Here is a 15286-nt window from a genome sequence, read left to right as displayed (position 1 = left end):
ATACGGCCACTAGACAAATGGTAGATGCAGCTGCAGGGGGAGCTATCAATAGCAAAACACTTGAGCAAACCCAAGATTTGATAGAAGAGATGGCCACCAACACTTTTCAGTGGCAAACTACATGGGCTAGAGGTCCAAAGCCCGCTGTATATCGGGCTGAGGCAGATCCTACAGCAGCCTTGGCGGCACAAGTATAGCTACTTTCTAAAAAGATAGAACAACTTCAGATGCCAGTCCAAGCAGCTCAGCCCGGATGTGAATTCTGTGGTGGACCGCTTTACAATGCCAATTGTAATGCAGGAGGTATGTTTGCATCTTCTATGCCTACTAATGTTTCTAACGTTGAGCATGTTGATTATATAAGTAGGTAGCAGAATGATCCCTACAGCAGTACATACAACCAAGGGTGGAGGAATCATCCTAATTTTGGATGGAGAAATTCCAATAACCAAGGTCCACCAGGATATCATAGGTTGCATCAGCAGCAACCTATGCATTTTGTTCCCCATCAACCAAGAGGTAATCAAGAGAAGAAGCCTCAGTTGGAAGAGTTGATGACGAAGTTCATTGCAACTTCAAAGAATAGATTTCAACAAACAGACACTGATTCGAAATCAACAAGCTTCAATTCAAAACTTGAAAAATCAAATTGGGCAGTTGTCTAGGATGATGGCTGAGAGGCAGCCGGGCATGCTTCCAAGTAACACAGATTCTAATCCAAGAGAGCATGCCAAAGCAATTACTTTGAGATCAGGTAAGGAACTTCCTAGTCCATCTATGCCTTTTACTAATGATGATTCTGATGTGCAGGTGGATGAGTCGAAAAAGGAAGACAAGCCAGAGGAGAAAGGAAAGGAAGCAGTTGAAGAGAAGGAGGATTCGAAGAAGATCCCCTTGAGGCCATACCAACCTTCCATTCCATATCCTGCAAAACTCAAACAGGATAAAGTTGATCAGCAATTCGGTAAGTTTTTAGATCTTTTTAAACAATTGCGGATTAACTTGCCCTTTGTTGAAGCTATTTCGCAGATGCCAAAGTATGCAAAGTTTTTAAAGGAGATTCTAAGCAACAAGAGGAAGTTATAGGGTTTGGGGTTGGTGACCTTGAATGCAGAATGCTCAGCAGTGTTTCAGAGCAAGATTCTAGTCAAACGACGTGACCTAGGGAGTTTTACTATACCTTGTTTGATTAGGGATAAATTGAAATTATTGGCATTAGCTGATTTGGGAGCTAGCATCAATTTGATGCCTAGCTCATTATTTGAGGAGTTAGGACTAAGCACTTCTAAGCTAAGTCCTACTAGGATGAGTATACAACTAGCAGACAAAACTTTTAAGTACCCAAAAGGGATTATAGAGGATGTGCTAGTTAAAGTTGACAAATTTATATTTCCTGTGGATTTTATTGTCATGGACATGGATGGTGAGAGTGATGTTCCATTGATCCTAGGTAGACCATTTTTAGCTACATCTAGAGCTTTGATAGATGTTAGTAGAAGAAAGCTGGAACTTAGGGTAGATGATGAAAGCATTACGTTTGATTTGACTAAATCCTTGAGACACCCATATGAGCACGATGGTACTGTGTGTTCGATTGATGTTATTGATGATATTGTGGAGTCTCAATTGCAGGAAATGTTGATTGATGATCCTTTGCAAGTGGCAATGCAAGAAATGAGGATAATTTGTCCAATAAACAAGTGTTGGAGCAGCTAGAGCACTTATTAGCTGCTGATTTTAATGATGAAAAGACTGATGGTTTTATTGTTCTTGACAGGTCAGGAGTAAAGAAGCTGAAGCCTTATTTGGAGGAGCTGCCTGTTCTTGAGTTGAAAGAGTTTCCAATGCACTTAATGTATGCCTACTTAGATGAAGCAAAGCGCTTACCGGTCATTATTTCCGCTTATCTCACACCTGAGGAGAGGGAGATGGTGTTGTGTATTTTGAGAAGGTATGTAAAGGCATTTACGTATAAGACGACTGACATACTAGGGATAAACCCGAGTTACTGCCTTCATAAGATTTTAATGGAGGATGAGTTCAAACCAGTGGTGCAACCACAAAGGTGGTTGAACTCTCATATGAAGGAGGTGGTTAAAAAGGAGGTAATTAAACTTCTTGATGCAGGTTTAATTTATCCTATTTTTGACAGTTCTTGGGTGAGTCCTGTGCAGGTGGTTCCCAAGAAAGGGGGCATGACTGTGGTGAAAAATGAAAAGGAGGAGCTGATTCCTACATGAACGGTAACGGGCTTTCGGGTTTGCATAGACTACTGATGCCTGAATGACGCAACCCAAAAGGACCACTTTCCCCTTCCTTTTATTGATTAAATGCTTGAGAGGCTTTCAGGCCATATGTATTATTGTTTCCTTGATGGTTTTTCTGGTTACTTTCAGATTCCTATAGCACTAGAAGACTAAGAGAAGATGACATTCACTTGTCCTTATGGCACTTTTGCCTATAGGAGGATACCGTTTGGCTTATGTAATGCGCCTGTGACCTTTCAGTGGTGTATGATGGCCATTTTCCATGACATGATAGAGGAATCGATGGAGGTCTTCATGGATGACTTCTCTGTATTCGGTAACTCTTTTTCCCATTATTTGCATAATTTGGACAGGATGTTAGCTAGGTGTGTTGAAGCTAACCTTATGTTGAATTAGGAAAAATGTCATTTTATGGTCCAATAGGGTATAGTGTTAGGATATAAAGTGTCATGTGCAGGGATGGAAGTAGATAGAACTAAAGTGGAAATTATAAGTAAGCTACCTCCCCCTAATTCGGTTAGGGCTGTTAGAAGTTTCTTAGGGCATGCAGGGTTTTATAGAAGGTTCATTAAGGACTTTTCTAAGATTGCTAGGCCTTTAACTCAATTGCTAGTAAAAGATGTGCCTTTTGTATTTGATGATGATTGTTTAACAGTTTTTGAGTTATTAAAAGAAAAACTAACCACGGCTCCCATCATGGTTTCTCCTTATTGCGAGCTGCCCTTTGAGCTTATGTGCAATGCTAGTGATTTTACGGTTGGAGCTGTTTTATGCCAGCGCAGGGAAAAGAAGTTCCAACCTATTTACTATGCTAGCAAGACGCTTACGAATGCCTAAGAACACTATACCATGACAAACAAGGAGCTTCTGGCTATCATGTTCGCCTTTAATAAATTCTGTTCTTACCTTGTGCTGTCAAAGACAATCATTTACATGGATTATTATGCTTTAAGGTATTTATTTTCAAAGCATGATTCTAAGCCTAGATTAATTTGTTGGGTTCTTTTATTATAGGAATTTGACTTGGAAATTAAGGATAAACGAGGAGTTGAAAATCTTGCAGTAGACCATCTTTCTCGATTAGAGAACCCGCACTTGGAGGAGCTTAATGAGCAAGCGATCGATGACTTCTTTCCGGATGAGCACTTATGCTCAATTCAGGTACTAATGCTATTCCTTGGTTTTCTAATTATGCTAATTATTTGGCTGCAAGGGTACTCCCAAAAGGTATGACGAGCCAGCAAAAGAAGAAATTCTTTGCTGACTTGAAGTACTACATTTGGGACGACCCCTTTTTGTTTAGGATTTGTGCATATCAAATTATCAGGAGGTGTGTATATGGGCAGGAGGTCATTCAAATTCTCAAGCATTGTCATGAGGGACCGGTTGGTGGACACCAAGCTGCAAACCATACGGGCAGGAAGGTTTTGGATGTTGGTTTTTATTGGCCGACTATCTTTCAGGATGCACGAGCATATGTCCAGGTTTGTGATGCATGCCAACGATCAAGTAACATTTCTACCCGAGATGAAATGCCCCGACATAGCATACAAGTTTTGGAAATTTTTGATGTTTGGGGCATTGACTTTATGGGGCATTTTCCTTCTTCATATGGATGCAAGTATATATTGGTTGCTGTTGAATATTATTCTAAATGGCTTGAGGCACAAGCCTTGCTTACTAATGATGCTAGGGTAGTTGTGGGGTTCCTTAAGAAACTATTCTCAACGTTTGGAACATCTCGAGCGTTAATTAGTGATAGGGGAACCCATTTCTGTAATTCTCAACTTGAGAAAGTGCTTAAAAGATATGGAGTATCTCAACGATTATCCACGGCTTATCACCCACAAACGAGTCGGCAAGTAGAGGTTACTAATAGGGGGCTTAAGCGCATTTTAGAGAAGACTATAGGAGCCAGTAGAAAAGATTGAGCTACAGAGCTAGATGATGCTTTATGGGAATTTAGAACTGCCTATAGGACTTCTACAGGGTTCACTCCCTTAGGCTTATGTATGGGAAAGGTTGCCATTTACCTGTTGAGCTAGAACATAAAGCGTTATGGGCACTTAAATCTTGTAACTTTGATTTAGATAGTGCAGGTAGACAAAGGCAGTGGAAACTAAATGAACTAGAGGAGTGGCGTCAACAAGCTTATAAAAATTCGACAATCTATAAGGCGAAGACCAAACAGTGGCATGACAAGCAATTGAAAGGTTTGAAGGAGTTTAACGTAGGAGATAGTGTGTTGTTATTTAACTCTCGTCTCCGTTTATTTCCAGCAAAGCTGAAGAGTCGCTGGTCGGGGCCATTTACAATGAAGCAAGTCTTCCCTTATGGTGCGGTTGAATTGCATCATCCGAAAAAGGGAAATTTCAAGGTTAATGGGCAAAGATTGAAGCATTATCTTGGAGGGTCACTGGATGTGGAAGAGCGTGTGAATTTGGCGCTCCATTTCTGATTCGAAAAGGATTAAAGTCCAACTTATGACTTTAAAGAAGCTTGTTTCTTTTAATTTTGTTTTAATTCTTTAGTTTTTCCATTTTTGGCATTGATTTTGGTTTGAATTATGTGTGAACTTAGTTTGATTAGGTTTCACAGTTTGTTTTGTTAAGTTTTATGTATGTTGAGTGTATGAGTTGAGGACTTATTGGTTGTGCAGGTGAGGAAGATTGAGAAAGTATTGAAAATCTTAAGTTTTGCAGTTTTTGGAGCTCAACACGTGCGTGTCCAAGGCCATGTTACCAACACGGCCAGTTATGTTGACCGTGTTAATCAACACGGATCATGTTCTATTTACAGAAAAATAAATTTTAAGGGGACACGTTCACAGAAGGTAACACGGCCAGTTATGCTGGACCGTGTTGGCAACACGCCCCCGTGATGTTTCAACACGGACCGTGTTCAATTTATGGAAAATTAAATTAAAGATGGACACGTGCACATAAGGTAACACGGGCATTTATGCCGGACCGTGTTGGCAACACGGCCCCGTGTTGCCTTAACACGGGCATTTTCATCAAACTGGTAAGTAAGCATGTTTAAGTTCATTCAACACGGCTCGACTGTGCACTGAATTCCTTTTGCTAAAGTATGCTTTCCTTATTTTCCTCTCTATTATTATTGGTTGTCGCTAAACAACTGGCTTTGACATATTTTGTCAATTCTGAGTGTGTCTGTTCTATTTAGTTTGTTGGTTTGCCTTGTGATGGATCATGACGAATTTAGACTTAATATGGATAAATTGAGAATTTAATTGGTTAGCACCATGGTTGGCAGTGTTGTGGATTGAATTTTCTTTGCAAGGCATTGAACGGTTTAACTTTATTGAGTTAAATCGTTCGGTTTGTCCATTTTATGTCGTTATGCTGCCAGAATTTCGTTGATCCTCGGCACTAAAAATTTCTTTTTCAGGTACCATGTCCACTAGATGAGGATCAGGAGTTTACAAGAGGAGGCAGACCGATGGTTCCTCTTTCTCTCGATCCTCAGGCGCTGCACCGATTAGTTCAGGCCTAGTTAGACGACCGCAGCGCCATAGATTCCTACTTTTCCACGAGTAGCCCACCTTCGAGTAGAGATACCAGTCGATGAGGCACAAAGATTTGGGAAAGGGGCATAGGATAGACTGGCCAGCACTAGAGACCGTCGGACTTGCAGCTGCAGTCCACCGATACCTTAAGACGCCCCCATTTCAGCATTTTTTTGAGATAGTTGAGCCGACGTATAGGGAGCTGACTATGGATTTTGCTAGCACTTTCTTTCTGCAGACCAGTTGCAAGACTTTCAGCAGCCAGATGCTATTAGTTTCAGACCAGCAGAGCAGACTTTCACGATGAGTGTACAGTAGTTTGGGGTAAACTTGGGTTTGTGGACTGAGGAGGATGTAGCTGGGGAGGTATATAGTGGTTGTATACACACGCCTAGTGTGTTATATCCGCAGATGTGGGCTGAGATTTCGATGGCTGAGGTTCTGATGCCAACGGTCAAGCGTCTAACTTGCTTGAGGGACTGCGGTACTTGCATGCATTGCTGACTAGGACCATCACTAGTATGGGAGACAGCGGCGGTGTAGTGATCCAGCTAGATCCAGCTAGACCTGTTTATACTTTACAGCATGCACCAGAGCTAGTCAGTTGACATGGGATACTTGTTGGCCAGACAGATCAGTGCCTTCTGCAACAACTCAAAGAAGGTATTTTTCTGTTTTGGGACTTACACTACTCGGCTGGCTAGGAGATTAGGGGTTTTGGAGGAGGCAGTACCACATTTGACAGAGCTGGGGTTATGGAGACTTTGGGACTTCCCCAGTTGGTTAGTATAGGGATGGTGACTCATAGGCAGGGTCCGCTAGGACCAGAGTATAGACTGAGGAGTGTTCTCTTGGCAGCACGCATAGAGGAGCAACCTGCCCTTCATTTATTGATAATCCATTCTTTCATTATTTCTATCATATTTGATTACCACTTAGTTTTATTCTGCTTTGGGTTATGATTTTGCATAAGAGTTGTCTTTATTGGGAATTTGTGTCTTAGGAATAGCGTTGGAAACTTGTAAACTTCACTCTATTATGTGAATGTTTCTTCCCTTATATATATAAAATAAATAAATAATAAATAAATATAATAAGAAGAATAAGAGGGAAGGGTGATGAAAAGAAAGAAAGTAAGTGAGCTAATTGTTTAATTACTTTTGGGAGTTTACATTTTCACTTGATTCCTATTTCCCACCTTGTACTACTATTCATTGTTTATCCCTTGTGATTATTGTGGCTTGTGTGTAGGTCATTTATCTTATTGCATAACACCATAGGTTCAACTCTTATCAAATCTACCTACCCCTACCTAATCCCCATTACAACCCTTATAAAGACCTCTTGACATGGTTGTTGACTCTCCATAAGTGGTAGGAGTAGGATTTAAGAGCAAGCATATAGTAAGTAAGGCAGTATTTGATGCATTGAGCGATTAAACACTACCCTTTAAACACTTTGAGTGATTTAGAGTGAATCTTGTGAGGAGTTGGTTTTGAATAATTTTGTTGAGATAGTATTTTGTGAATCATTAGCATCTTGGTTTTGATACTTGAATTGATTGCTTCGTTTCTTTTTGCTTGACTTATGCTTGTTAAGGATATGTGCAGGGGCTCTTTAGCTTGTTTATCACTTTAAGTGTTGTTCCTTAGTGGTTTATTTTCCTTATTTTACTTTTGATTGCTTGAGGACAAGCAATGAGCTAAGTGTGGGGTGATTTGATGTGCGTAGAATACACACATCTTAATGGGGTTTTTAAGGTTGATTTTATGTACATTTGGATGCGAATTGGTCCCAACACTCACCCTATGCGTCTATTTGTGTGCATTAGGTCCAAAAGAAGTCAAAAAGTGATAAAGGGAAGAATTGGAGTAGAATTGGACGTCAAATTTGCCTAAACAAGTCAAGTTCGCACATGAGGAAGCTGAACACGGCCATATTGGTTTTAACACTGCCCGTGTTCCCAACACGTTTTGAAGAGCAAGCCATGTTCCCAACATGGGCACCAAAACGGGCCATGTTCGCGGCAGCTGGATGAATTAATTAAAAAAAAGAAAAGAGGGAAACGCGAAAAGAAAAGAAGGGAGGACGTCCCAAACTCTATTCTTTCTCTCTCTAAGGGTTTTCTGAGCTGGAACTAAGGAAAAAGGAGACTTGGACCAAGGTTTCAATTGGATTCTCTTCGAAGATTAAAGATTGGGCGAGGTTCGTTGATTGGTTTCAATTCGAGCAAGAGGAACAAGAATCGATTCAAGATTAGGTAAGAGGAATTGGAGCTGTTTACTCTCATCCAAGGGTGTATTCGGGTTTCTCTACCTTTACTCATTGTTGTAATTGAATTCTGGTGGGTTTTGATAATGAACATGATTAGCTAAACTTGTTAACCCATTGGGGGTTCTTTATCTATGGATTTTTGTACTAAACTTTTGAATTGAATTTATTGATTTTCAATATTGGTTTGCAATGGAAGTGCTTATTGATTTGTTCTTCATATCTTGTTGAATGATTATTGGAATTTGAATGTTCTTGCGAAAGACGTTTAGGTTTGGATTGTCCTTTGCAACCTAGAATTGAATTCACCTAGAGATAGGGTGTTCATTCTACCGGATTGAGAATTAACAACTCTCAATAGTGTTAAATGGTAGATAATGCTAATTTGGATAATGAGAGTTAGGAAGAGATTTCAACCTAATTAATCTAAGTTAAGATGTTAGTATCCTTGAGAAAGGCATTAATTGCATAGAGATTTTCCCTCGGAAATTGAATTCAATCAATCAATTCCATCTTTAGTTTCCATTCCCTAGAGACAAGAATTCCCAAGGGGTTATTCCTTAACTTGAATTAATCCTTCCCTAGTAGCCATAGTTAGATAACAATTAGAGTAGCTTTAGTTCATTTCGTATTTAGCATTCAACGCCATTTTTAAGATTAGATAACAGAGAAGATTGAGTAGGTTTAGGTTCACATGTTCTTTGGGGAATACGACACTTAGTACTCGCTGTTAGCTATACTCCATCGATAGGTACACTGCCTTAGGTCGTAGTTTTGCTTTAGGATCTACCGCTATCAGAGTTAGTCTTGACTATGAAAAGCTAATTGCAACCACGATTAAGGTGTAGCGACCATAACTATGCTTTGACAATGCATTTGACGCACTATTTATAGCTAGAAGTAATAGAAGGCCTATGAACCATAGTATGACCTTTCTTTATTTTAAAAGGGTATAAATACCCCCTCCACAAGACATTTATGGTTGATCAACAACCTCTACTTGTGTGTTATTCATTGCTCACTTATTTCAACCTTTCTCATTAAACTTTGTGTGTAATTAGTCATTGTAAAGGTAGTTGTAAGAGCTTGTATGCTCTTATAAGGGTTTAAGTATTAGCTTAAACACTTAGGATTGGCTTTGAGAGTTAGTCTAGGTAAATTCTTATAAGATTGTATGTAAGCCTTTGAAGAAAACATAAGTGTAAAGGTTTGGTACGAGCCCTAAACTCTAGGTTGGGAGTGAGCTTGGGGAAACTCCATTATAATTGTATAAGTGTATAGTGGAATATCCAATTAGAGATTGGGGAATGGACGTAGGGTTGGTTAATGTCTGAACCACTATAAATCGTATTTTATGTATCTTTCTCTATCCTTCTATTTCTTCCTTTATAGTCACCTAAAATTTTTAGTTGGTAACCATTCACAAAAGTCACTAATTCAACCCCACTCCTTGGTTCATAAGGGCAAACAAGTGGTATTAGAGCAAGGACTATTCATTAAAATTTAAGTGCAACAGTTAAAGATCAAGATGGCCAACAAAGGGAAACACCACCTTAGACCATACTTTGATGGGTTTGATTATGCCTATTGGAAATACAAGATGGAAATCTACTTGGATAGTGATACAATGGATATATAGGATTGCGTTAGAAAGGAATGAAAGCCACTAACAAAGCAAAAAGATAGTGTGGACATTCCTTTAGATAAAGATGAATGGACAGATGCTTATAGAAAAGTAAATGGCAAGAATAAAAGAGCCATGATCATCCTCTTTAGTTCCTTATCTAGAGAGGAATGTGAAAGAAATCAACATTTACCTACCATCTAGAAGATTTGGAAGACCTTGGAGAATTACCACGAGGGTACCAAACAAGTCAAGTTTAAGAAAATCTAACTCTTAATGAGGGAGTATGAGCTATTTAAGATGAAGCCAAATAAAAGCATCACCGACATGACCAATCGGCTTCTCACCATCCTTAATAATTTAAGGATGTTGAGTAAGCACTAACATCAACAACAACATCCTTAAATCCCTACCTATTAAGAACTACGCTTTAAGAGTGGCAAGAATCAAAGAGGCAAATAAGGACTCGGGGAAGGTGTTAATGGATGAGCTCATCGGCAACCTTCTTACCCATGAGGTGGCTCTTAAGAAAGCGGAAGAGTAAGGAAAAGAAAGATAGGTAAAGAGTAAATCCTTGGCTCTCAAAAGCTCTACAAGGTAATAGAGAGTGATAGCTCCAGTGCATCTGAGTCGAGTGAAGATGAGGATAAAGAATTGGCTATGCTCTATAGGAGAGTTAATGAGATAATCAAGAATAGAAAGAGGGAGAAGAGGCCCTTCAAGAAGTCATCCTCTAACTCTAACTCAAGCTTTAAGGATTGTAAAAAGAAGAAAAGTGATCTCACTTGTTATGAATGTGGGAAGTAAGGGCACACTAAAGCCTATTACTTTAAGAGTGAAAACAAGAAGAAGTATGAGACGGATAAGGAAAAGAAGAAAGCATTTAAAAGCTACTTGGGATGACTCTTTATCAAGTGAAGATGAAGAAGAAGAAGTGGCCAAACTATGCTTCATGGCATGTGAAGATGACTCCAATGAGGTATGTTCTACATTCCACGCATGTAACGATTTAGATTATGAGAATGACATGCATTGTATGGATGATGATGAACTCCTTGAAATCATGGATTTAAAATGTAAAAAAAAATATTGTTTTAGGATGAAGATTTATAAAGAAAAATGCTCAAAGTTTGAACAAGATTTAAATGAACTTCAAATGATGACTTAAATAAATCTTTAAATGAGCTTTCATCTCAAACCTCATCCTTAAATTTTTTTTCAAAAGAGAATGATTCTTTAAAACTAGAGGTTAAGAAATTTAGGGGCTCAATTTCAAAATTCCAAAAAAGAAAAGAAGCCTTGGACACCTTGATTGTGTCTCAAAGGCCTCCTTTGATCAAATATGGATTAGGTTTTAATGGTGCATCATCGTCTACCTCATCTCCTCCAATATCTAAATTTGTAAAGGCCTCAACACCATAAACCTCTTCAATTGAGGGAGTTGAAAAGAAGGCAAAGGAACATACTAAAGCTATTATTCTTAAAAGAAAGGAAAGAGCCTCATAAGTTCTAAAGGATAGGATTAAAGGAACCTATTATGCATTCATGTATAAGAAACATGCTTCTCATCACTCATCTAAAACATGTTCTTATATGCATGATAATTTAAAAGTGTTATGAGACCTAAACCTCAAGCAAAGAGGCATGTGAATAAAAGAAAGATTAAACCAAGTGTTCAATGCCACTATTGCATGATGTTTAGGGGCATTAATGTATTTTGCTATGTTAAGAAGGCACATCTCTAATTAAGAGGGACTTCTATGACTAACCCTCAAGGACCCCCAAAAGGTTTGGGTACCTAAAAGAAATGACATTTAATGCCAACCTCTTTTCAACATGAGGAAAATTGAAAGAGGAAAGGTAATGTTTGGAAATAATGCTATGGGCGACAATTTTGGGCGCGCAGCTAAATATCTCTAGCGAGTATGGCACTATAAGACTTTTCAACCTAATAGGAACACGCTAACTAATCATAGAAACTAGCGCGGAGATAGGAGTCACCACCTGGGTAATTATCTAGGACACTTTTACTAATTGAGTGGTGTACTGGATTCTATAAGGAAGCTTCGCCACATCCACAGATGGATATGGAAGCCAACATTCTTATTTGTGTATCTTAGTCCTTAACTTTATCATTTAACGGGCTATTCCCTATAAATGCGATAATTGTATTTCTTACAAGCATCCATTATAACATGTGAGGTCCTTAAAAATCTAGCCCGTTTTATTAAGGCCAACACATGTTTAGTTTGTTTTAATCTACTTAACTATTTAAATATATACAAAGCCAACTTAGTCTAGCCCAATTAAAGATTATGTATTTAATTTTCAACCTTTAAGCTTAAGTGGACTATGTTTTATGCTGAGGGCTAATTGGATGATCCTTATTCTAGTGTAGCCTAATTAATTTAATTAAGTATGACAAAACCCACTAAGTACACATGGATTATATTTTAAGCCTATTTTACCATCCTGTAATCTAATGGACTACTTTTTCATGTTAATGTCTAATTTTAAACCTAAAGTCTATATGTCAAGTTTTAATTAGGCAATCATACAACATATATTTAGCATCCATCAAACATAGAATGAAAATAAAGTGCAAAAAAGTAAATCTAACTATTACAATCCTCCTATAACTAATAAATCAAAAGAAAAACACCTAAAAAAGTAAACTATAGTATACAAAATAGAAAAAAAATACGTAGAAATATGAAATTAGGGAAAATTTGATTGAAGTACCGATCCACCAAGGTTATAGGGCCAATTAGCTCTAGTGTTTGATTAGGTTGGTTGTGCAACTCTCATGGAAGTTCTCATGCCCAAGACCCAATTACACATATACAGAAGGTCAAAAGTAATTAAAAACATGAAATAATAAAGTAAAAACACTGGACATGAATTAAATATACTAAAACACATAAAATAACATAAACACAAAAAAGAACAAATTGACAGAAAGCTAAAACATCTTGCAAGGAAGATTCTATATTTGGACATACAACCTTAGAACTTTCATGTAATCGCATGATCTTCTATAAAAAAAATAAACAAATGATATAATCCTAATCTCTTTAACTAGCATAACTAAAACCCAACACATTCATATTATCATATTCAAATCCAAGGCAAATCATATTACCAAATTCAAACCCAATAAAATTATAAACATGTTAATTCATGAGAAACCCTAATCTAATCATGCAAATCTGTAATGACCCGGAATCATATCACATGAGATATTGTCCGCTTTGGCCCCTTATTGGCCTCACGGTTTTGTCCCTTTGGCAGGTTTGAGAACTTCCCAAGAAGTTCCCCATCCTGGAATTTTTCTGAACCAAGCACGTTTAACTTTGGATTTCTTACAACTCCACCGCCAAACAACCAAAAGGTACCTCATATGATTAGTTCTAACTCTTTACATATATGTTATCAACCATTTCTCACCCCATTTCAATGTGCAATTCGATTCATTCATGTACCCCCGTACCTTAGGGTGCTGCCATCCTAGAAACTTGCTAGAAGCCGCTCCTTGTCTAGGCATCCTATCTTTGCCTTGGTGTCCACTTCCCACCCTTGTCGGACTGCTTCTCCAGGTCAGGCTGTCACAAAATCATTCAAAGATCAAGCTAGACATGTTTCTAGAATCATAAAAAAAATAGAAAACCAATAAAGGAAAGAGAGGCTAATGATGCAAGATGTGGGGGGAACCCTCAGGTTGTCCCTGTAGATTATTGATGTATGAGTCTTTAGAGATAATGAGGCGGTTGAATTGAAGATGGGTGGGAATCCAGCATTGACTAGGATTTGGAAAAGCTTTTATCGTTCAAAAAAGACTTTCCTAATCTCAGTTCTTTCTTAGTGACTTATATAACTGAAGTTACCAAAAAACTCTATGCCTTTGAAAATGTAGGATTTTCTTATTGTTTTTGCCTTGTTAATAACTAATATTTTCTAAAAGTTAATGAGAATTCGTAACCTAGAATTATTTTATACGGATGTTTATATAGAGCTAGGGTTTTTCAAAAACTCTAAAAGAATAAATAGACTCATAAAAATTTTTAAATTCAAAAGAAAAGGATATCATTAAACGCCTTGTAGAATCTTATTTTTAATAATTCTTAAAGTCAAAATATGCTCAAAGCGGCATCAGATTTTGAAAATTAGCAATCGACGCTATGTAGAGTCGGCCGGCTTTAGGTAGACCGATTGGCTCTAAGGAGCAAAAATTTCAAAAATATTTGCACTTTGGTCCCTGAACTTACAAAAATTGGGTTTCACCACTCAAAGTAAATTTTTTTTGCAGCAATTAAGTCTAAATTGATTCTAGAAGGTAATTTTAAATATAATTTAAAAGGATGAAAAAGGAAAAATTTAAATGTTCATATGGAAATATGGCCCTTATCTCCTAAATAGAACCAAAATCCTATGAAGAAGCCCAAAATGATGAATATTAGATATCTACCATGCAAGAAGAACTAGATCAGTTTACACTGAATCAGGTTCGAAAGTTGGTTCCGAGACCCAAGAAATAGTCCGTCATTGGAACTAAGTGGGTATTCAGAAATAAACTAGATGAGCAAGGAAATGTCGTCAGAAACAAAGCTAGGTTAGTTGCCTAAGGGTACAATCAAGAAGTAGGTATGTATTTCGATGAAGCTTTTGATCCTATTGCTAGACTTAAGGCTATTAAACTCTAAGTATTGTTGCTTGCTTTAAATATTTTAAACTTTACCAAATGGACATAAAAAGTGCATTTTTAAATGGGTATCTAAATGAAGAAGTCTATGTTGAATAAACACCAGGTTTTGAAACTATGTGATGCATGATCATATTTTTAAACTTACTAAAGCACTATACAATTGAAAACAGGCCTGATAGGCATCATACTACACATGTTTTCATGCCCAATTGTTTACGTTTTTATGCATGATTATCTCGTTTTATGCTAGAGTCACCTGTCTTTTGTTTCCTTTCTCATTTCAGATCATTTTCGAAGGACACTATCAACAATCGAGGGAAATACGCATGATGACGAATGAAAATCCATCAAATTGGGTGAGGACTAGCACCCCGAGGGTTGAGCACGGCCTAGACTCTGGCCGTGCTGAATTGCCAACTAGCTGCCTTCCAAGAGTGCCTTTTGGCATGGTTTTCGTAGCCACCACGGCCCGTGGTGGCTCAACACCGGCTTGGGCACGGCCTGGAAGAGGTTAACACAATGGAACCCTAGGGTTCAGCACGGCCTGGACTCCACCCGTGCTGACCAGCACAAGCTTGACCACGACCGTGCTGAAGAGACTATATAGGCAAAAGTTTGATTTTCTTAGTGTAGGTTCGATTTCTCTGACCTAATTCCAATATACACTCAATTCACTTGTTTTCTAAACCTCAATTGTCAACCTTGGGAGATCAAATTCATCAATTAAGGGAGGATTACACTTGTTTTCAATATCGATTTGAGGATCAAAACAATATTTGGGAGCATTCAAGAGGCAAATTAGGGTTTGATATTTTGGATTGGAAAATTAGGGTTTCTCATCCAACTTGAAAGAGAAAGGTGTACATGCCTTCAATTTTCTTTTCCTTATTTAT

General features: G+C 38.0%; 1 protein-coding gene across 1 annotated transcript; it reads left to right on the top strand.

The window, feature by feature from the left end:
• The first annotated feature begins 4275 nt into the window (after nucleotides 1-4275).
• Nucleotides 4276-4725, top strand: LOC125370636. Its single transcript, XM_048376929.1, has one exon. It carries the CDS (start codon nucleotides 4276-4278, stop codon nucleotides 4723-4725), a length of 450 nt encoding a protein of 149 aa, XP_048232886.1.
• The last annotated feature ends 10561 nt before the right edge of the window (nucleotides 4726-15286 follow it).

The sequence above is a fragment of the Ricinus communis genome, chromosome 7, assembly GCF_019578655.1.
Source record: "Ricinus communis isolate WT05 ecotype wild-type chromosome 7, ASM1957865v1, whole genome shotgun sequence".
Classification (NCBI taxonomy): domain Eukaryota; kingdom Viridiplantae; phylum Streptophyta; class Magnoliopsida; order Malpighiales; family Euphorbiaceae; genus Ricinus; species Ricinus communis.
Note: the sequence above shows the minus strand (reverse complement) of the source record. Positions and strands in the feature narration are given on the sequence as shown.